We start from the raw sequence: 22,029 nt of genomic DNA, 5'->3' as shown, positions 1-22,029 counted from the left end.
GACAAACTTTCGCAACCCACCTACCTTTAATGGACATGAGTATACGCAATTTTTGAATGTAACGAAAACATTTTGTGGTAGCACATTGTCATTTACGGACAGCATGTTTTGCAATGAATTGGCCACTAGCTCTGCATAAACATACAGTTTTACTGATAAACGTGGATGTGGCTTAATGGCCAGAGTTGCTGACTATGGAGCTGGGGAACCAACTTCGAGTGTTAGCTTCCTGTGTTTCTGGGCAACGCACTTAATCTCCCTTCACCTAAAAAAATGAATGGGACTATGTGTAATGTAACTAGTGCTCACGTAAAGCACTCCGATACCTTCGGGTCGAGTGCACGCTATATAAATCTGTAAAAAAATACATTGAGAAAAAGGGAGTTGGAGCACAATGTGAGCAATTACTATTGAATGTGTACTGAGTCATAAAATCCTGCAGAATGTGAGCTTAGGGGAGCAATTAGTATGGGATGTGTACTGGGACATAACGTGCTGCAGAATGTGGGCTTGGGGGAGGAATTACTGCACTGCAATTAGTGTTATGGTTGTTGATTGTGCCAGTTCCTTCATTTGGGAGGAATACATATATAAACTACCTAGGCTACCATTTTAAGAGATGCAAACAATGAGTGTTCTATATGAGGCCACCTCTCAGAAAGTGAGACGGAGTAAAAAGGGAAGACATGTTGAAAAGTAAAGCATGATACAGCATCATCAATATCAAGAGGATGGATGGGGGCAGAAGGATTATGTCACATCCCTTATAAACTTGTTTTTGTTCAACTCACCCCTGTCCATTTGTGAACATATTGTTCCTGAAATTCTGTTGAAAATGTCATTTTAATTCTTTAATTATTGCTTATTTTTAAAATTGCTGAAAGAAAGGAATAAAGATATTACCACAATGTACCAAGGTTGTTGACTTCTGACGTAGGAGCCAATTACTCATGGGTCGTAGAGTGAGAACGGTTATAGTTTTTTGACATTGCCACTGCTTGTCTGTTTTCCAGGTGGGTGGAGTGACACCCCTCCCATCACGTATGAGCATGGCGGGGCGGTGGTGGACATTGCCATTCTCGTGGATGGGCGCCACCCCATCGGGGCACGAGCACGGCGCATTCCCGAGCTGGAACTGAGGCTGGTCAGTGCCAGTGGGGTCCAAGGGTCAGAGGTGGTGTCAGAGGTGGTGTGCCGGAGTTTGGAGGACTTGCGTGACTACTGCCAGCCTCACGCTGCAGGTGAGCGCCTGAGGGAAGACAATAGATGGGAGTCTTGGGGCTATGGGACCACAATCTGTCAGGTATGCATCTGGGACTAAGTAGAGTGGTAGACCAATGGGGCCTAGTTGCCTTTTCTGGGGGATCTGTATCTGAGTTGGGATTGAAGACAAAAGAGAAGCCTGTGTTACCTAAGGTTTTGTGGGCACAAGGGATCAGTTGTCAGAGTGGCATCCCTTAGTCGTCAGAAAGAGGGCAAAGGAACCCCAGTATGTGGTAGGTTTAGTTATTAGTGAGAAAGTGAGAACAACATGTAGATACAGTGAATGGTCTGAGACACAGACTGGCGCTTGTATTTACCTCAAGGATTGGACGCCCAAAGACTGGTCTTGTGTGGAACCTCTACCTCTAGAACTTCATCACTTTGTCCCGAGGGCATTAAGCCTTCTGTCTTCATGATAGGTTGACTTGGACATTGATTGCTCATACATAGGCACATGAATAGTCTTTCAGCTCTAGGACCGGCCAGTGTGGGGCTTTGGCATGGGCCTACAACGCCTGTCACAGCCAGCACGCGACAGCTCAGAGAACCGCTCAGGGATGCAGAGTATTTTTTTTCTTGGACTTCATGGCTTACAGACTGGCTCTAGTAGACAGACGTATCAACCTTCAAATGAGCCTTAGCTACTGGACATAGACTTTACTGTACTTTTGGCAAGTTTTTACAAATACTTTCACTTCACTCCTGCATAAACATTTCCTGTCAGGTGCATGAAGAGGACACATGAATTCATCAACTTCCCATGTAAAGTTAACACCATCAGCGAGCGCACATTACCAAGGACTAACTTCTTACTCGATAATCCTTGCAAATAAGGGATGAGCAAGCGTGTCTCCCAGGCAATTCTACCTGCCCTGCAGGGGGTGAAACGAGGGGGGGAGGGGAGCTAAATAATAATTGAACTGCAAAATACTGCTCACTTTTGCAGTTTTATTTTCGACATTTTTCTTTTACTATTTCCAACTGTTAAAAAAGTCTAAATCATTTTTTTACATTTTTTTATAGATTTTCTATGCAGTACATCTTATACATATTCCCGTATACATATCTGTGAGTCTTCAATAAACATCAGAGCTACACAATAATAGATATAAATCCCACTTCTTATTGCACTAAATATAAGAATCCAATATTCTGATTAAATAATTTTAACGCTCGTAGTGCAATACATGTCAGTGACGTCCAATATGCATTAGTTCTGTTCACATATCCAACTGTAATTACAATAAAACACCACACCCTATTTTGCTCAACAAAAAATCTTAACACAACATTTCTAAGACCCCCTCCCCGACTCAGTTACCCGTACATATGCCTGTAGCGGTCAACAGTCCCATATTTGCCATTTAGCAGCAGTGACACAGCCTTAGCAGATAAATCCTACAATCAGTTTTAGTTGTACAACATCCTGTACTTTCCAACAGTGAAGTCTAAACCAAACACTGATTCCAAATGACCTAACTGCTCAGTTATCTAGTTGGCACCCTGGCTGGAATATTTAGGCAGCTCGCCCAGGACAGTGATGAAAATTTAAATCCCAAACAATTCCTGATCATATTTTACGGAATATGGGAACCGTAAAAGTACATCTTGGGGACAGCACCGGCCATACTCGGAATCCAAGGTCTTTCAATAGAGCGTCAAGGATAGATTTGGCTTGTAGCTGTAACTAAGGCTTCAAACGTTTACCTTCTAGTGGATTCGGGTCAAATCCTTTCCACCCGGCAAGTCACTGTGTCTCATGTTGGTTGAGCGGCACTACTTCACCCTTGAAGCCTTTCATTATAGGACCTACAGATAATCCCCTAAATTAAGATTCAAATGTAACCATTCCAAATGTACAGGATAGAGCCAGGACCTTTATTGTCACTAAGATGTTCTGACCTACACAAGGAACCGTGAACGTGACCTCTAAAAAAATTTAAGAATGTTTTTTTTCGACAGCAACCAGCTAAATGGATGGTGGCTATTGCTAAAAATGTAATTTGTTTTTTCTGTGTTCACTGTCCATTAATGTGTGGTACAGTAAGCATTGAGATCCTTCAAGTTATATTGTAACCCCAGAGGCTTGATTAGTAACTCAGCAACTCAGACATCCCCAATCTTTGGTGAAAAAGACTAGCCAATTACAAGCCAAACAGGGCTGGAATGAATACTCCGCCTTGTGGAAAACAGTTGTTCACAGGGTTGCTCTGCGACAAACAAATCCATGAGTCGCTCTCTACCTGTGTCTGATTACTGCTGTTCAGGAACTTCATTATGGGTAAAAGCATGGGGGAGATATTCCATACTGCTACATCACTTCAAAGCATTGGCCAACCAACTAGATGTTGACAAAGCAACGGCAAAGATTGACTAATAACGCCACTGACTTCCGGGCAATTCTCAAAGGGCGAAAGAGTGACCTAGGATTGAACGGCAAAATCCTCCTTGTTCACGGGGACCAGATTATCTTCTACCTATGACCCAAGCTGGGTAAGACCAACTTAAAACTGAATTTAGCATACATGCCAATACTAGTGGTTAGAATATATGTAGCTGGGTCGCTCGCCCCTCTTATAAAACGATGTCATTGGAGACCCCCAATATGAAACAATCTCCTAATGAATCTCATGAACCTCAGTCCTAGGGCATTAGGAAACCTTTAAAGCAAGCGCCATTTCACGTGCACGCCCTTTCTCCTATTCAACTTTTCTCTGGACAACAGAGAGTAGCTTGTGTCCATAACAGTTTATTTGGTGTCCTGTTGCATGGGTCAGCCCTTCCGAAAATAGCTAAAGGAAGGAAATAGATTATTTTATTGGTGTTTTTTGTTTTGCTGATATGGGTGTTCACAGTGAGAAATGAGTAATATAACATTGTATTAAGAAAAACCAGTAGCGAGAACATAAAATCTGCCTAATTTCATGATTAGGAGACTAATACTGAAACATAAAGTTTCTCATTGTAGGACTGGGCGTCTCTTGTGATTGGAAATATAGTATCACTTCTTAGAGATTGTTGTGAACAGAGTGAGCGAAATACAACACATTTGACTGCTTGAATTGAATAGTTCTTATCATACTATAGCTATATAGATCCTTTTTGTCTATAGAATTGAAAGGCACCACAGGTGCTAATCTACACTACCCTTGCTGTACTGGTACCTGTGTGTTTTTCCTATTCTTCAAGGAAACAGGACATTTGCCAATGAATGTGCTGTTGCCCAGATGATGGTGACCTTGGAGAACAGTTTTTATTGGTGCCCGTATCCACCTTTCATATGATTTGAGTGACCGATTGTGCCAGTGTCGTGGCATCCTCCATGGTTTAGGTCTGTGAGATACAGTGCGCATGGAGACACTGACATCCTTGGGAGAGAGTGGCCATTACCCCATGCATTTTATTGCCCAGATATTTAAGATAGTGGTCCTCTTTCATTGCATGTTGCCTTTGGTTCCGCCTATCTCAAGATTCTTGAAGATCTGGATGTCCTTGTAATAAATTGTTGCTCTCAGCCATTCCAGTGTGTAAGCGTCTGAAAGACGGGCATTGTTAGGTAAGAGACATTGTCATGTACTGATTTGTCAGGGTCCAGGCTGTAAGGTCTTTCATCGTCAACTGAGAGTGTTCACCATCCTCAACAGTGCCGTTGTCCAGGTTTTTCATGGTGTGTTGGTCTTAAGGTGAGCGTTGTCATTTATTTTCCTTATACTGGAAGAACTGTAAATAGGTAAGACTGAGCCCTGGCCTCCCGTTTGTCATTGTCCAAGTGTTAAACGTTTGGTCATCCTTACAGTAGACTAGTTTTTACAGCTGAGACATTATGCAGGATCTGCGAGTCCTTCAGGGAAAGTAGGGCATAGTTGTAAGCGTTGATCTCTCCAGTGCTCGTGTCCTGGGTATAAAGGTCTGCCCATCGCTGGGTGAGTGCTGCTTTTTACTGCCATTTTTTAGATGTTTGAGCGGGTGATCATTTTGGAGAATTGGTGAGTGCTGTCCTCTGCTGTTAATGTTTGCATGTAGAAAGGTCTGTCTGGGTGTCTTGGGGTGGGAGAGAGTGTTTCCTTATGCTGTTCAGTTTAGGGATGAGACTCAAAGCCCTTCTTGAAACTCTGATTCAGTGTCCATGTGTTTGAATTGCGATTGTCCTCGGGCGGGAGCCAATAATGCTCTGTTCTGTTGTTGTTAGGAGGTGTTAGAAGACCTGCTTGTCATCCCATAAAAATGGCATTTTCCTCTGCTCTGACAGTAGCATTGCGTCTAAAGTCACTGTTTTCCTTTGCAGCGGCTCTGCTGAAAGCAGCTTTCATCTGCTCAGGAATCGTCACATACCACTCCCAGAAGCCCCTGCAAGCACAGCTGACTGAAGGTTTTGGAGGAGGGTTTGAACTCCATACTCGTTCTAATCTGCCTCATGGATCCGGCTTGGGTATGTCCCGCTCATACAGCATCATGAGACGGGGATACAGCTTGTTGTTTTCCATAGAGCCCTTCTGTAGGACATGGTAATTGGAAGTAGCGACAGGACAGTGAGATCCATATTGTCACTAGTATCCAAGTTTTAGCGGATGCTTTGATTGTATTACCCATAAACCCAGACTACAACAGAAGAGGGCCCCTGAAGTGCCGAATGAAGGGGGAGGGAGCAGGGGAAATACTAATAGAAAAAACAACAGGAAAATCTCCCCCTATTTCTTTAGAATAGGTAATGAATCCAACATTTAGAGCACAAACCTCATTTTGACCACACAATTTGTGAATTTTTTTTTTCCATTTATTTAATATCAAAAGTATGGAGATGAGACATACGGACGTACAATATCTTTCAGTACAGCAAAAAATACTTTAAATGGAGAGTTAATCACCACTGAAAAGAGAATAATACAATAACTGAAATCTCACAGTAAGGAAAAGTTAACCAAAAAGATATGGAGCACATTAAAGCAAAACACATACACAAAAAAGAGACAGTTAGAATTAAGTCACAAAGTCATAGGCAACAAATACACAGACAATAAAGATGACCAACCACAATCACAAATGCATAAAAAATACAAAGGTGCAATGAAGTAACACAAAAAAGGCGCCGACGCGCGTTTCGGAAGAGGACCGAGGTCCAACAAATCCTTCGTCAGGGCGCAGAGAATCACACTTTTGTATTAGGTCATAAATCCATGTTATATATTGCTCAGGTCATCCATCCAAAAAAATACAATTCTCAAAAGGGCATATCAATACCAACTGTGAGATGTCAATGATTCAGGATGTTAAGGACAAATCTACAATGTAGAAGTCCGACCAAAAGTTAGCAAATAGGACACAGAAGTACTGGTAGAGTACGTCAGTACGCAGTCATGGGGGCGTTACTTAGGTACTGCTATGGAGGATTCACGGTCTAGAGTGCATCGGCATTTCCGGGGAGGTGTATTTATTCATAACACAAAAGAACCTCAGGAGCACAAAGCTACGATTAGCTTGCTAGTATTCTCAATAGATCAACGTAAGTAACGCATACAGGTAGCCAACTAATCCTGTAGTATCCTTACAGAAACCCTCAGGGGGTCAGGGCTTTAAAACGGGTACGGAATCTCGTAAATACTTCTCTGGATGCCACAGTGATCCGGGGGGCCCATAAACCCATGCAGATGTGTGGATTTTGGCAGTTGACTGGTTATGAAGAGATAGTTGAAGGCTGACCTGGCCAAGTCCAAGAGTGATGTTTTTCTGCACTAATAGCCCACCATCAACAAGCAAAGTTAAGTTGGAACAGTCACACGTGCTGTTGTTTAGACCCTGATGAAGGAGTGTCCGAACCGACAAAACATTGTCAGGTCGGTATTTAGTTAAGCCATGATCCCAACCTACTAGATATACCCCGTGATCCAATGCATTTATTTTACAATTATTTGCATGCAAGATACCTAGATTATGAAAGGTAGATGAGCAATTTATCTTTCAGATGATGCTGTTTTAATACTGTTTTGTCAAGTTTTTAAACCACGCAAAATAAGCCTAAGAGGCCAAGCATAAACGGAGAACAAGCATCAAAAATTACACAACTACCAAACATGATATAAATAAAATATACACCAAAAATTCACATTTTTTCTTTTTTTAGTTAAGATTTTGTGTAATCCATTAAGCTCTTGAAGGCACACTTATTGAAATATTCCTTTATATAACATTGGATGATAATTTCAATCAGAAAACAGTCTTGTGAGTTGGTCTCTAAGATGCCTCCCAACTCAAGCGACTGGTGATCAGTGTCAGGAAATGCTTAGAAATTGAAGTGCAGAAATAGGTGGACAGTGAGTATGTAATTATTGTAAATGACAAATTCTGGAAGCCATCTTGTACAATGAGACCTGGAACCTACAGGTGTCCTTTAACCCCAGCCACACCTTTTTCCACAGTCAGTGCCTCTTCACACAGTAGTACAAATCACTGATCCTTACATGAGAATGAGATGGTAAGGGTCTTTAGCGGGGTGTGGCGTGAGGCTTCCTCAACCTGGAAATGTGTGACTCCAGAATTTGGGATTCAAAGCAGATTTCGATAAGATGTAGGACAGTTGCGAAAACATTAACTAAGACACACCAATTGCAAATTTGATCTTAGCTAGTGTATAGAGAACTTGCCTTTTGCAGCTCTTCATGTGCAATAGAATAATACAAAAGTGGATATATTTAATTTCCTGTATGAGTCATTTAAATATGCCACGCCCAGTGCATTGCATTCTCAACGATTTCTGTATTTGTTAGTGCTAAAAACTGCCTGCTGTATTTGAATTTGCTATGGAAAATATTATTTCTTGACATATCACTAGCAACAATGAAACAATACATTGCATATGCAATATGATCTAATACGACACTATTTACTGCAAACAAATCAATATACCACCAGCACATCTACAACTGACACAAACATGTCTACATGATACGGGTCAGGTTCTGTCTTGGGTTGTGGGGTCTTTGTTGGAAGTTGGATCTTGGAGAGGATTACCTGAAGTTTTGGATGTTGTACAACCTTTGTGCGTGACCCTCTTGCTCCTCCCTTTAGGCACAAGCAGCATTCTCGCTGGGGCAGTAATGGCGGCTCTGTACCGAGCAGCGGGGAAGTCCTCCAGCACAGAGTCACTCATCCATGCGGTGCTCCACCTGGAACAAGTCCTCACCACAGGTACTGTAAGAGTGGGGAGAGCATGGCTAGCGTGCCTGTCAGAATCCTTGTAGATTCCCTTCTCATTTACAAGTGAATCTTGGTGTTCACCATACCTAAAACTGTTTGCAGTGTCACGACAAAGCCAGACAGTCTCTCTGAGAGAGCGACCCCTTTAACTGTAGGGGGCATGCAAAATTTTTGTCCAATACGCCATGCACGTCCTCTAGAATTTGTATGTTGGTGGTTTTGCTGCTACAACCTTTAAAGAATCCATATTGGCTGGGTGCTAAAAATTGCAGTTTTATAAGAAATAGTTGAGCTGTACAGAGGAATAAAAAAGAGGTTTGTAACAGGTCGCTAGTTAATTTGGATTGGCTTGATGTTTTTAAAGCAATGGGTAACTTGGCCCACTTTGGAAAGTCTGAACCTCATGTTAGAAGACCACAATAGTACAAAGGGACATGTCTGCAGGTAGTGGACGTGTGAGGGCACCTTCGGTTACAAGTATGAGTAAAAGACGTGTATTCAAGGTGAGAGACCACAACACCATAGGGCAGCGGGGCCCATTTTTTACGTGCCTACAGGCGCATCTCATTGCTCGACTTCAGCCCTTTTCCTCAGCGTCAGCAGTGTATAACACAAAATACAGTGGAGATTCCCAACCTGAATGGAGGATTAAGTGGAAGGGGGAAGAAGAAGGTGGCACTACAGGCAAAGATGCTGCCTGTGATTCTGGGCAAATCACTTAATCTCCTCTGCCTTTAAAAAAATATGGCTTAAAGTAAAAAAAATAAAAGCGCTATGACGCGACCAGCATTGTCTGCGTCATAGCACTTTTAAAAACTTTTTTTACTTTAAGCAGGGGCGAAGGAGAGGGACCGCAGAGACATGCACTCAAAAAAAAGAGTACCTGAACTACAGGAGCCTGCAGTGGAAGGACACTGGTGGCCCGGAAGCAGTACTTAGTTGGTCCAGGCGTCATGGAAGGACCACAGGAGGAAGACAGAGCCGAGGCGGAGGTACTGACCAATAATAAGTAAGGAAACAAGAGTGATATGGGAGCCACGTGGGAGCTAGCCAATTGTAGGTAAAGTGACGTGGAAGCCAGTCAATGGTACACTCTAAGCCCCTTTTAAGATAAAAAAAAAGATTTTAAATACAAGAGATTTTGCAAGCTCTGTGCAGCAGAAACCTAAAAATGACAAAATAATGATGTAATACTATCACAAAATGTTCCGCAGTACACTTCATATTTTGTCTAGTACTACATGATTTAGTCATCCCGGACGCATAATTCCAGTGGTCCTGGGTTTAATAGTCTCTATGATTTGAAAAAGCATTCTGCTGAAAATGAGTCTGAGAATGATGCTCTGCAAGTGAGAATGAAGGTGGGAGAGTCCATGGCACCAGGAGAAAAGGTGGAATTTCAACAGTGCTAGGAGGAATGTTCTATTACTCTCTTCAGCTCCTTGAACCGATATTTGAGCCAGATGCGGCTTCTCCTTTTGAGCGGAGGAGCTCGTACCACAAGCCCCAGAGCTGAAAAATAAAACGGTAATAAACTGAACCTGAACTAAGTGTCAGGACAGTGCTGGGCCAGCGTGGCAGAGTGGCAGCAGCAGAGAGCTAGGCGCTTTGTCTCTTTGGCTGGCCATCTTGGGCCGGCCAGCCAGACATGCGCATTTTGAAGTTCTCTAACCTAGCTGTCTTAGACAGCTGGGTTATAGAAAGCACAGGCCTCCAGTGCTCTTAGGAGCGCTGGGCGAGGCAGCTATATCAAATCCTGACTCTGCTTTCATGTTGTGAAAGCAGCGCCAGGATTGGGTAGTGCAGTTTCCTGCATCGGGAGCTTCCACGAGGAGAGAAGACACCCAAAGGAGGAGGACGTTGCGCTCCAAGATATGGTAAATTTCATTTAATTATTATTATTTTTTGTGCCCCCCTCCCTTCACCCTTGGTACAAGCCAGCCGCCACTGATTTAAGCACGTATAAAACAAATTACGCAGTTGCTTTCTGAACAGGAAGATATGCTAGCTATAATTCACCCTTTGTCAATGAACACCCTCCCCTCCCCAGCTCCCTGTTGATCGAGCTCTAGAGAGCCTTTAGCCTCCTTGCAAGAGACTGCACCTGGCTTGGGTAAATGGGTGCAGTTCTCAAGGAGTGGGAGTGCCCATGTTAACAGGATCTTGTTTCTAAAGTGGCAGGGAGGAAAAGAGGCCCATACGAAGAAGGCAAGGATAAGATTTTGTCCCCCTAGGTTGAACACATCTATGGCCCCTATTATGAGTCAGGCAGAGTACTATCCCTGGGTAGGATACGATACCGCTCGATCACGAATTACTCAGTGTTCCTGCACCTGGATTTTCCAGGTTTAGGGACACTTGACACATTTGGGTAGGCCGGAATATCCTGCAGGTAAAATTGCTTTAGGTGGGAGCTGCAATTGCGTTCCGGCTTTGGGCCCTGCCTCCAACTAACCCTATTCTAAGGCACAGAGGGAGCTTGTAAGAGTCCATCACTCCAGATCACATCCCCTCTAACCTCTCCCTACACATCGCCTCATAGTAGCCAACTGCTCAGAACAGGTGGTAAATGTGAGCGCTAATCCCCATGGAATTAGGAATTCCATTCAGTATTTTGCAGTGAAAAAATGGGTCCATAAAAGATTTAGAACCCCAGCCAAAACAAATACGAACTCTAAAATTGACCAATAGCAGGCAAGTAAGCCCTGTTATTTTCATTAAGTTATGGGTTTTTTTTAGGCTCGCCTACAGTCTCTTCGAGTCATGCTGTATTCAGGATAGGGGCATTAAGCTCCGCTCACTTTCCACCCATAATATGTCTGGAGTTAGGCGATGGATTCAACCCAGATCTGTGACTGTGGGTGAGTGTCTGGAAAGTTTCAGCGCTCCCTCCATCATCTCCTTGTGTTTGCTTAACTCCTAACAAGCTCCATGTGTTTTCGCTTGTTCAGTTTGCTGGAAACCTTCATGCGGTGCTTTTAATATACGTCTAGAGAGTCGCTACTTAAAAGCGTTAAGCCTCATACCCATCTAGACATTCACAGCGTCACTGAGCAAGCAGCTTCAGCCCTTCTCAAAGGAGACACTGGTCGGGATTGAACTTTTATATGTGGGATTGATGTGATTTTTTTTTTAAACGCTTGGGCGTACGCTTGCAGACGTGGGGTTGGTGCAGCTCGTCAATAAGCCCAAAAGTATTCTTTTAGCAGCATTATAGCCGTGCCGGCTTTATGAAAACCAATCAGGGATGTTGTAGAGGGCAAACATGTAATATAGAAAAATTAGTTTTGTTAATGAATGTTACAATGAGCAAAAACCAAGCACAGCTAGCATTCCCTTTAAGCGCGCTTTTAACTTCGCAGCTTTTATTTTCATTTCTTCCACATTGGCAAAGCAATGCATTGCCTTTAAGAGCGCGCACTGCAGCTCGTTCTGCTCCCAGCCCCAATCATTGATGATAGAACTTGCTGTCCTGTCCGACCCTCATTTCCCCACTCCTCCTCCATTCTTTTTTTTTTTTTTTTTTTAAACCGTTTATTACAGAATCCAAAAGATATACAAAGATGGGCCTACAACCTTCAGGCCGGCCGCTAGCAGACAGAAAGAGCATATAATACAAACAGTAGAACACACGCTGCGGCAGAAGAGAGATCACAGGAGTTGAAAGAAGCGTTGGCAGCAAACACCATCCGGACCCCACACAACGGTTTCATTTTTATATAAATAACGAAGAAACAAGTCCACAAGGCAACCCACAATCGGAAACAATAGCATGTGCTCCCCTGGGGGGGACCCTACCGATCCACAGGAATATCAAGGGGGGGGATAGGTCGGGACGGAGACAAAGTGAACTCAATGCCCAGAACCAGGAAGACAAGCAGGCTAAGGAGACGGGGCCGGTGACGGATCAGGCATCAGCGGCGGGGTACAGATTCCCCCACGGTAGGCGTTCCAGGGTCCTCCTCCATTCTTGACCATTTCCCTTGCTGCGATCTCCTGAGCCATTCAAGACACGTAACTTTTTAAAACAAGCAATTGCATTATTATTTACAACGCCAATAGCTCAAACTTTCAGTAATGCGAGAGCAATTGCATTGCAAATGCTTGTCTAGTTTATTTTCCATTATGAATGCTGGACTACAAGGACCACAATGCAACAGAAACCAGTCTAGGACTAGCAGGCATGGAAGAACTAATAATCAGTCAGTGCACAAATGTGGAATAGTGTTCGCTTGAACCCAAAGGCAAAAGGCAGCGTCTGCATTTGCTATTTCTATAGCGCTGCACAGAATAAAAAGGGTTGACATGGGAATTACTGCATGTGTACCCTATCTCAGGTCCACTACATTGAGGTGCCACTACACCGGAGGCACTACACTGTAATGATCACTGTTGAGGCTACAACTACATCAACAAGCATTGGCATAGCCAATAGGTCTCGCTTTTGGGACCTTATAAGTATTTAGTTATGCAGCACAATATCCTTGGTGCAACAACATTAAATGTTGCATGGCTAAACACTTATAAGGTCCCAAAGGCGAGACCTATTGGCTATGCCAATGCTTGTTAAACTTGGTAACACTGTATGGGCATTGGTTCAACCTCATTAGTACCAGTTCAACACCCAGATATAGCAATAGACAACAAAGAGGTGACCAGTCCAGCTTTGCAAAGGGTGTTCCAACGCACGGCAACACGTCACTGCATTTTTAGCAACTTTTTACCCATTTAAGTTAGACACAAACATTTGTTTTTGTTCAAATATGGTGATTATGTGGCAGATTATCAATTGTGTGGCAAATGCGGCACATCTATAATTATGCATAAATCGGCGTGGCTGTACAATCGCATTATTCCAGTGGCCCTGAATATAAGTTTACAAAGTTATTTTTTAGCAGTCAGAACAGTTTGTTTTCTTTGTGCTCTATTTTTCAAGACCTTCCATATTCCATGCATTTATAGCGTGGCTAGTCCAGGATTCTAGTTTGAATTCTTATGTTTGCCGTTCTAAATGAGTGATGGGATATCAGAATTATGCGGCCAGAATGCAAAGAAACAAACACTGGCCAAGCTATTGGCTTTTTCAATGGCTTCTTTGTGTGCAGTTGTGTCTTTCTCCGATCTTCGGTTTGCCCTACTAATGAATTTTTAAGAGTAAGACATATTTACTCTTGGAAAACAGAGCTCTGGTGTATCCAACGTCCACGCAGAGGCGCTCATGCAGTCCCGGTTTCATCATTGGAACTCTCGGATCTGTAGTCCTGTATTTTTAAATTAGGACAACAATTCACATGCTGCAAAGGGATTTAAAAAAAAATGAACACACCATACTGGGAAAGCTACTTATGATTCCTCCTGAGAAACATTAGCGCTCTGGGAAACAAGCATTCCCTTGGCAAACCCAATGGATCGTGTCTATGGGAGCTATCGGCAATGATTTTAGGCATGCGTAAAGGAGAGCAGCTGTTGTTCAGTATGGCTAAAAATATTTATAAAACAAGCTCTATGATGTGGCCATTTATATGAAAAAAACTGTCACATGGGTGAGTGGGTGAGGGCACAAGGCAATACAGAGGGAGGGAGGGAGAGAATGAGGCAAATGGGAGCAGAGGGCACACAAGGGAAAATGTGGAAGCGCACTAACAACAGAGGATAGGCAGGAGGGGCTGGGGAAGCAAACAGACAGGGGAGGCAAACACAATGGAATGTGGGTGGGAGGGTCCGATGCCAGCAAGCTGACAACAGAGGGAAGGCAGGAAGGGATGGGGCAGCAAGCTGACAATGGATGGTAAGCAGGAGGGGCTGGGGCAGAAAACTGGCAACAGAGGGCAGGAGGGGCTGGAGAGGCAATGTGTCAACGGAGGGCATGAGAGGGGACGAGGAAGCCGAAACAAGCTGACAAGGAAGGGAGGGTGTGAGGCCCTGGGGCAGCAAGCTGATAATGGAGGGCGGGTAGGAGGGGCTGGTGCAGGAAGCTGACAAAGGAAGGTGGGCTGGATGGGCTTAGGAAAGCTAGTTGACAATGGAGGGTGGGCGGGAGTGGCGGGGGCAGCAGGCTGACAACGAAGTGTGGCCATGAGAGCATGGGTAGGCAAGCTGACAACAGTGGGTGGTGGGAGGGGATGGGGCCGCAAGCTGACAACACAGGGTGGCGGGCAGATTGGTGAAAGCACATGGCCAATCGAGAGCAGGTGGAGGTATGGGCAAACACACGGACAAAGGAGGGAGGCGGGAGGGGCTGGGGAAGCAAATGGACAATGTAGGGTTGAAGGGGTGTGGTTGGGAAAGAAACGGGCAAGAGGGCGGTTGGGGAAGCAAGAATAGCAAAGGAAGGAAGGTGGGTGGGGAAAAGGAAAGAACAGCAACTGAAGGAGGCCAAGAAAAAGCCACACGGGGAAAGAGGGAGAAGTACACTTCGCACACAGCTAGTAAACACACTTTCTTGTTGAGTGCTCAAAGAGAAAGGAAAAATAGTGCTTGAAAAATATGCGGAGTAATGGTACAAGTACTGCGTCTATGCTCCAGGGGAGGGAGAAACACAAGAAGAGGTAGGAAAGCCTACTGAAGCTGAATAATAAGTAGCAAGCAAGTAAGAGTAACAATGAAGCCAACCAATGTTAAGCAATGGGCGGGATCTAAGCCCACTTTTAGCAAACATGATTCGCTGCAGACAGTGCATGCTCCTAGATGAAACCTTAAAAGCTTTTTGGTTGTGTTCGGGAGTAAATAGGTCATACTTCTCAAGTAAAACAAAACTATTTGCAGAAGAAGCGATGATTCGCACCTTAATATATTGAATGGATGCCAATGTGTCCGACAAGGGGACCTTTTGCGGGGTCATATGGACCACTGTTTTCAACGATGAGCCAGCGCCAAACACTTAGTAACCCTAAAGTTCCTACATTTTAATTGTGGAGACACAGTCGCTGCAGAAAGAATCTTTTGTTATGAAGGATTGCGGTGGGCCAGACATTCATCACCCATACTTTCATGCACAATCATTTTGCCGAAATAGACGCAAAGATTAGCCAGGCACACCTTTGTGGCTTCATTCAAACTCTGAATGAACACCTCCTTGTGTACACGGGGAAGACGCGTCTGGCTCGCAACCTGCTCCAGGTAAAACCCTAATCACTCCCTAGCCTATGTCATTTGACCCAAACAATGGGTACTAACAATGTTAATAGTTTGCTGTAGGAAAGTGGCTCTATATATACTGTTCCCAAATAGGTACTGTGTGTACAGAGTCCACAGCCCCCAGAGGTTTGGCAGAGGCTAAAGTTAGATAAACCCTTACTCTCTAAAGTGGTAGCTTGGTCGAGCAGTAAGGCGGTATCAGAGGACAGTGTAAAGCATTTGTTGTACACACTCAGTCAGCGAATGGTCTCACACACTCAAGAACTGAACTCTAGGCCAATGGTTTGTATATAAAAATATATGGTTGTTTTATTTTAGAACCAACAATAGGTATCAAAATATACTCGGGCGGCTGGGTGGAGGGTGCTTTTGAGCCTTCGGGCGCTCAATGGATTGCAATGGAGAAGCTCAAGAACGAACAAAGGCTGCAAGCTCGGGGATGAAGATTATTCAGGTGTGACCACCACTTCGAGAGGTAAGTTGGGTAGTTGGAGGATAGGTAGGTGCCCAGGAGTTGGGCACAGGGGGCCGCAGGGCGCCGGGTGCAGGGGTGCCTTTTGGTGTCGGGAAATCTTACACTCTGTTGATCGCGGTTGGGGTAGTCCCTGGTTCTGAGGCTGCAGGCGTCGTCAGGAGCGTCGAGGTGGGTTTTTGGGTGCCAGATTCGGGGTCACAGTCGCCGGGGGGACGTCCTCGGGGTGTTTGTCCACTCCAGCACAGGCTAGGCTTGGCGGGTGCAGTGTGCGCAGGGTTTGCGGTTCCTGGCTGATGCCAGGGGTCAGTTACTTGCTTTGAGCAGTGCCACTGCTCGTGGGAGTCCCAGATGCTCAGAGTCACAAGGTAGCCAGGTCCTCCGGGGTTTGTGAGGTTGCTGGCCCCAGGAGATGCCAGGATTTAGCAGGAGCAGGTTCGAGGGTCGACAGGCCGGTATGGCTGTGGCCAAAGCAGTTGGCGTCTTCCTCTTTTTAGCAGCTGCACGGCAGGTCTTCTTTCTTCTTGATCTTCTTTGCTGTTTCGTAATCTGGATCTAAGGAAGGAAGGTTCAGGGTGCCCCTAAATACTCAATTTAGGGGCGTTACAGGTAGGTAAAGGGCAGGGACCACTGGGTCCCTGCCCTGGGGTGGGTACACCCCCTATCCTGCCACTCTCCTGTGGGAGGGGGGCAGTGGCCTAGTCCTGATTGGGCAGGGCTCCCCATCTTCAAGATGGCGAGACCCCGGAGATGTGCTTCACCTCGCCTCCCCCACCTGAGGGGTGGGGCTGGCAGAGGCTGGCACACCCCCTGTCCTTCCTTGGGGTTTTTGGCCAGTCTTCCCGCCAGAGTGGGGGTTTAGAACCGGACAAAGGAGGGAGGCGGGAGGGGCTGGGGAAGCAAATGGACAATGGAGGGTTGAAGGGGTGTGGTTGGGAAAGAAACGGCCAAGAGGGCGGTTGGGGAAGCAAGAATAGCCAAGGAAGGTGGGTGGGGAAAAGGAAAGAACAGCAACTGAAGGAGGCCAAGAAAAAGCCACACGGGAAAAGAGGGAGAAGTACACTTCGCACACAGCTAGTATACACACTTTCTTGTAGAGTGCTCAAAGAGAAAGGAAATATAGTGCTTGAAAAATATGCGGAGTAATGGTATAAGTACTGCGTCTATGCTCTGGGGAGGGAGAAACACAAGAAGAGGTAGGAAAGCCTATTGAAGCTGAATAATAAGTAGCAAGCAAGTGAGAGTAACAATGAAGCCAACCAATGTTAAGCAATAGGCGGGATCTAAGCCCACTTTTAGCAAACATGACTCACTGCAGACAGTGCATGCTCCTAGAAGAAACCTTACATTTTTTTGGTTGTGTTCGGGAGTAAATAGGTCATACTTCTCAAGTAAAACAAAACAATTTGCAGAAAAAGCGATGATTCGCACCTTAATATATTGAATGGATGCCAATGTGTCCGACAGAGGGACCTTTTGCGGGGTCATATGGACCACTGTTTTCAAAGATGAGCCAGCGCCAAACACTTAGTAACCCTAAAGTTCCCATATTTTAATCAGTGCTTAATTTGTACAATATTAAGTGCCAGTGCTCTGATCAGGAGGCCACTGCAGCTTTCTCCACCCATCGCCCCTGTCATCACTGCCAAAACAACTATTAACCATCTATCTTGCATGTAAATGCGACAGTTCAGATTATTCCAGGTCCCCAAAGCTAAAGGAATAGCTGGGGAGGCAGGTATTAGCAATTTTGTAATGTATATTGTTTTCTTAAACAACTGTTATACTGCTCATCTCTAAATTACAGGATCAGCGCCACCTTGTGGCAGACTGCCCTAAGAATGGTGTTGACAATTAGGTGCTGGTGCAGAGTACCAGAAACCAATTAAGTGCCGGTGCTCAGCACCGGAAAGCACCGGCTCAAATTAACCACTGATTTTAATTGTGGAGACACAGTCGCTGCAGAAAGAATCTTTTGTTATGAAGGATTGCGGCGGGCCAGACATTCATCCCCCATACTTTCATGCACAATCATTTTGCCGAAATAGACGCAAAGATTAGCCAGGCACACCTTTGTTTTGATTATAGTGCAACAAGATACTTCCTGCTGTTTACAGTAAACCACTATCCAGGTACAATAGAGTGTGGTCTGGTGTCACGGGAAGGAGACATGTTGAGACTAACAGCAGCCAGGGTGCAGCGGATTCTTTCTCGGACAGTTTGTCCGGTCAGCTCGGCGGGAACTACGCACACAAAAATACCTTTTGAAGAGCCAGAGTCTAGCACTGGGGCACATTAAAGTGTTTAATTTAGGCAGGTGGCGTCTCGTGGCAGGAAGTAGACACCAGTACTCGTTTTTGGCGAGGGACCGTCATGTTATTCTTCATCATCAGACTTGACCCGGAGCAGAACGGAGAAAGAGGGAAAGGGAGTAATAAACTAGAGAAAGCAAGAAAGACGGGACAAAGGGGGAAGCAGAGATGGGAAAAAACCTGCGAGAAAGAAGAAAGGCAGCAAGCGCAGAGTGGGGAAAGAAAAAAGAATGAGTAGGAATCATGGTAAAGCAGTAGGGCGTTACGTGGGATGGGAAAAGTGTGGGGGGACCCTAAAAAGGCATATCCTATATAACTAAGGGCGTGGCTTAAACAAACTAAAATTTCCTTCGAGGGCCAGCCTACCGATACATTTGCATAGAATCACAACTGCAATTGGCATACCTGACCATTGCTCTGTGCGCTTTGCAGAGAGGCCAAGGATTGGATGACCATGTATTCTGAATATACACTGGACACCTTTTTGACCCCCCGATAGGCATTGTGAGAAACCCACTCTGGCTGCAGCCGTACCCCTTTCAAGGTATGCACTACTCAAGAGTAATATGCTGCCTGTAAAAAATAGAACACAATATCCCGGAAAAACAAACGCTCTTAGGGAATGCAGGATTAAATAAAGCATGTGAAATATAAACAGGAACGCCATAGATTAACTTACCTTTTTTAACTCTCATTTTCCAGAAATAAATCAGTGTTTTACCTGTAAACATAAGGACATGAATACAGGGCCTGTAAGGTACCAGTTTCAATGTGCGGTTTTAAATACTACCGGGTCTGAGACCCGAAGGGACCCGGCCTACTTAAAGCCGTGTTAAGCTGCCTTGTTGTTCATCAACCCCAGCATTTTTCAGCGGGCTCCAAAGACAATCTTTTGGGTCCTGCACTTATTTATTTAAAAGACAACAAATAGTTGATCTGCTGTGGACTGGATGCAGCTGAGAAGCAGCAATCCTGCGGCCCTTATGGAAGCAAGTGAAATAATTGGGCTCACACCTGCGCTAGGTGGTAAAAGTCAGCAATACAACTGGGGTGAAGTGAGATTCTAAACCCAGTACCTCTGTTCCTGCTACCCTAACTATTCCCTTGACCCTGCGCGCCTCGAAAAACAGCTGGCACAAGCTATTGTGCACACAAAGGTACTTGGCATTTCCAACATCGCAGAACCAGGAGCCAAAGTCCACAACACGGATCTTAATCAGTTAACCCCCCTGTGTTATAATTGAATCTGCATTTAATTCGACTACAACCAACATTTATACCAAGTATTTTAAGAAAGAGTGCGACTATTTCTCCCACCGCTTAGTGAAGTGAAATCAATAATCTAGCTATTTTAAATAGAACTAGCATATCATATGGAGGAGCGCTTCCCATGAGCACAACCCTCGCTATCAAGGGGTCACGGCAATTACCGCACCCGGAGCAGCGACTGGTAAAACGTGGTTAAATTGCTAATACTTTCTACCCTACCCCACATTGCTGTCTCGTTATGCACGGAAGCCTTCACTCTTCCCCTGGCCTCATATTCATTAATTCGAGCCGAAAACAAGCTGGTGCCACAGTCGCCAAAATGCAAAATTAGCATCTCTGGTTAAGTAAACAGACCATCGTAAAATCACAGGCCACAAGAGATCCACCAGTTAAAGCTGGTGCTTACCAGCAGGGCACAAGTCCTAAACAAGTAAAGGTTCAAAGCAGTGAACACCAGAGAGGATACAAAAAAAGTGAATACCACAAGCAGAGAAACTAAAGGCAGCAAACCTATTAGTGCGGAGCGTAAAGGAAGCGTTGATAACCTTCAGTGGTAAGTGAGGGAAAGTTCAGGGAAGTATTTAAAAAACGAGCATTGGCCGCTCGCTCGCACCTCGTGCTCAGTATGGAGAGGTGGAGGGGTGGGGGGGCTGAGAACAGCAGAGCGGCCGCGAAAGTGAAAGTGATCGCGAACGCGATCAAGCGCGGCTAGCGATGCGCTTAATGAGCATGACGAGGAAAGCCATATGGCGCCTCTGCTCGTAAGCGCGCTCCCGCGCACATGCACGCAAGCTGTAGGCCGGCCATGGTGGCATTTTTTGAAGCCCTTACTAAAAGTCTCGCCAGATCAGCGCATGCGCTGGGTCAGGCGAGACCTAAAAAGGGTGAGTTTAGCAGCATTTCATTTCATTCTGTGTGATTTATTTTAATTCAGGGGTTAAATCAATGTAATTTAAATTGATTAAATGTTTTGGCTAGCTATAAGGTTGTGTCCATTTATATTTAATTTAGGAATAGTTTATGGTTAGCATCATGGTTAGGTTAGGATTACTTAATTCAATGAAATTTCATTTAAATTAATTAAGGACTATAGTTAGCATTAGGGTCGTGTTAGGGTTTCTTTTATTTTTTAATGTATTTCAAACAAAAATAATAGTAGAGTTACAGTTTGCATTATAGTAAGGTTTGGTTTAGTAATTAAGGGGTGTATTTATCATACTTTCACGCAGCACAGCAAGTACCCTTGCTGCACTGCGTGAAAGTAAAGGGCAGGAATGCTCAGTATTTAACATCAAATGGCACATTCTGGCCTTTACTTGCACTGGCGCACTTTTGGCTGCCTAGCTCCAACACAGGCACGCTTGCACCGTGATGCAAGGGTGCCTGCATTGTAAGTAGGATTGTTTTTGTGCAGGAAGGGACACCTTCCGGCACAAAAACAATCATGACAGGCATTTTCCTCTTTCTATGAGTGTTGCACAACGAGGCACACTTCGAAAGCGGGAAAACGGAAAGAAATAAAGATATTTCTCCTTGTTACACCTCCTCTGGGGAAACATAGCATTTTGACGCATCCCCAGCGAGGAGCCAATGCAGAAGGGTTGGACAAGGTCTTGGTGCCTGTAGCATCATGATTTTGGTAGATGTGCCAAAAGAGGTGACCCGACCTCATATGTCTGACATGGGATTCTCTGTTGCAGGAGGAGGCTGGCAAGACCAGGTGGGTGGCCTCATGCCTGGCATCAAGATCGGGCGCTCCAGAGCCCAGCTGCCACTGAAGGTGGACGTGGAGGAGATCAGACTTCCAAGTGGCTTCATTCAAACTCTGAATGAACACCTTCTCCTTGTGTACACGGGGAAGACGCGTCTGGCTCGCAACCTGCTCCAGGTAGAACCCTAATCACTCCCTAGCCTCTGTCATCTGACCCAAACAATGGGTACTAATAGCAATGTTAATAGTTTGCTTTCTGACTTCCTGCTTCCAAACAAATGTTTTATCTTTCACACTGTTCTGGTTGCTAAATGGATCTGAACACTGATCGCTCTATGACTTTCTGAGCTAAGTAGACTAAGGGCATATGGCAGCCAGCTGCTGCAATTTAAATAAATTCCCTATCTAAAGTTTTATCCTGTTTGCCATTTTGTTCTTTTTGTTTTCCAAAATGACTCCTGTCTCCATGGCTGGTGTCACTTTGATGAAAATAAAAGGACGGCTGGTTCGTTATTCATTGGCAGCATGTCCGGCCCCCCTTTTTAGGTCGAAGCCTACAAAACAGCACAGCTGTCTGGTTTGCTAAAGGCATCTTGGGGATCTTCAAAAAACCTCCCAGGGAATGCATTCAGCCCATGTTTACAATTGGCTTTGTGTTTTGCTCCTCACATTTG

At 44.8% G+C, this 22,029-nt stretch overlaps 1 protein-coding gene across 5 annotated transcripts in view; it reads left to right on the top strand.

Moving 5' to 3' along the window:
• FCSK (fucose kinase) overlaps positions 1–22,029 on the top strand; it is an 808,393-nt gene that overhangs the window by 755,692 nt on the left and 30,672 nt on the right. For 3 of the 5 annotated variants that reach the window (XM_085639470.1, XM_085639473.1, XM_085639471.1), the window contains 4 exons: positions 1,014–1,241; positions 5,549–5,692; positions 8,326–8,445; positions 21,345–21,532. In XM_085639470.1, the coding sequence (XP_085495596.1) occupies positions 1,014–1,241; positions 5,549–5,692; positions 8,326–8,445; positions 21,345–21,532 (680 nt within the window). The remainder of the gene's footprint in view (positions 1–1,013; positions 1,242–5,548; positions 5,693–8,325; positions 8,446–21,344; positions 21,533–22,029) is intronic. The other 2 variants (XM_085639472.1, XM_085639474.1) reach the window with 1 other exon arrangement.

This window comes from Triturus cristatus, chromosome 12 (assembly GCF_964204655.1).
Source record: "Triturus cristatus chromosome 12, aTriCri1.1, whole genome shotgun sequence".
In the NCBI taxonomy this organism is placed as follows: domain Eukaryota; kingdom Metazoa; phylum Chordata; class Amphibia; order Caudata; family Salamandridae; genus Triturus; species Triturus cristatus.
This window is presented reverse-complemented; position numbering and strand designations above follow the sequence as displayed.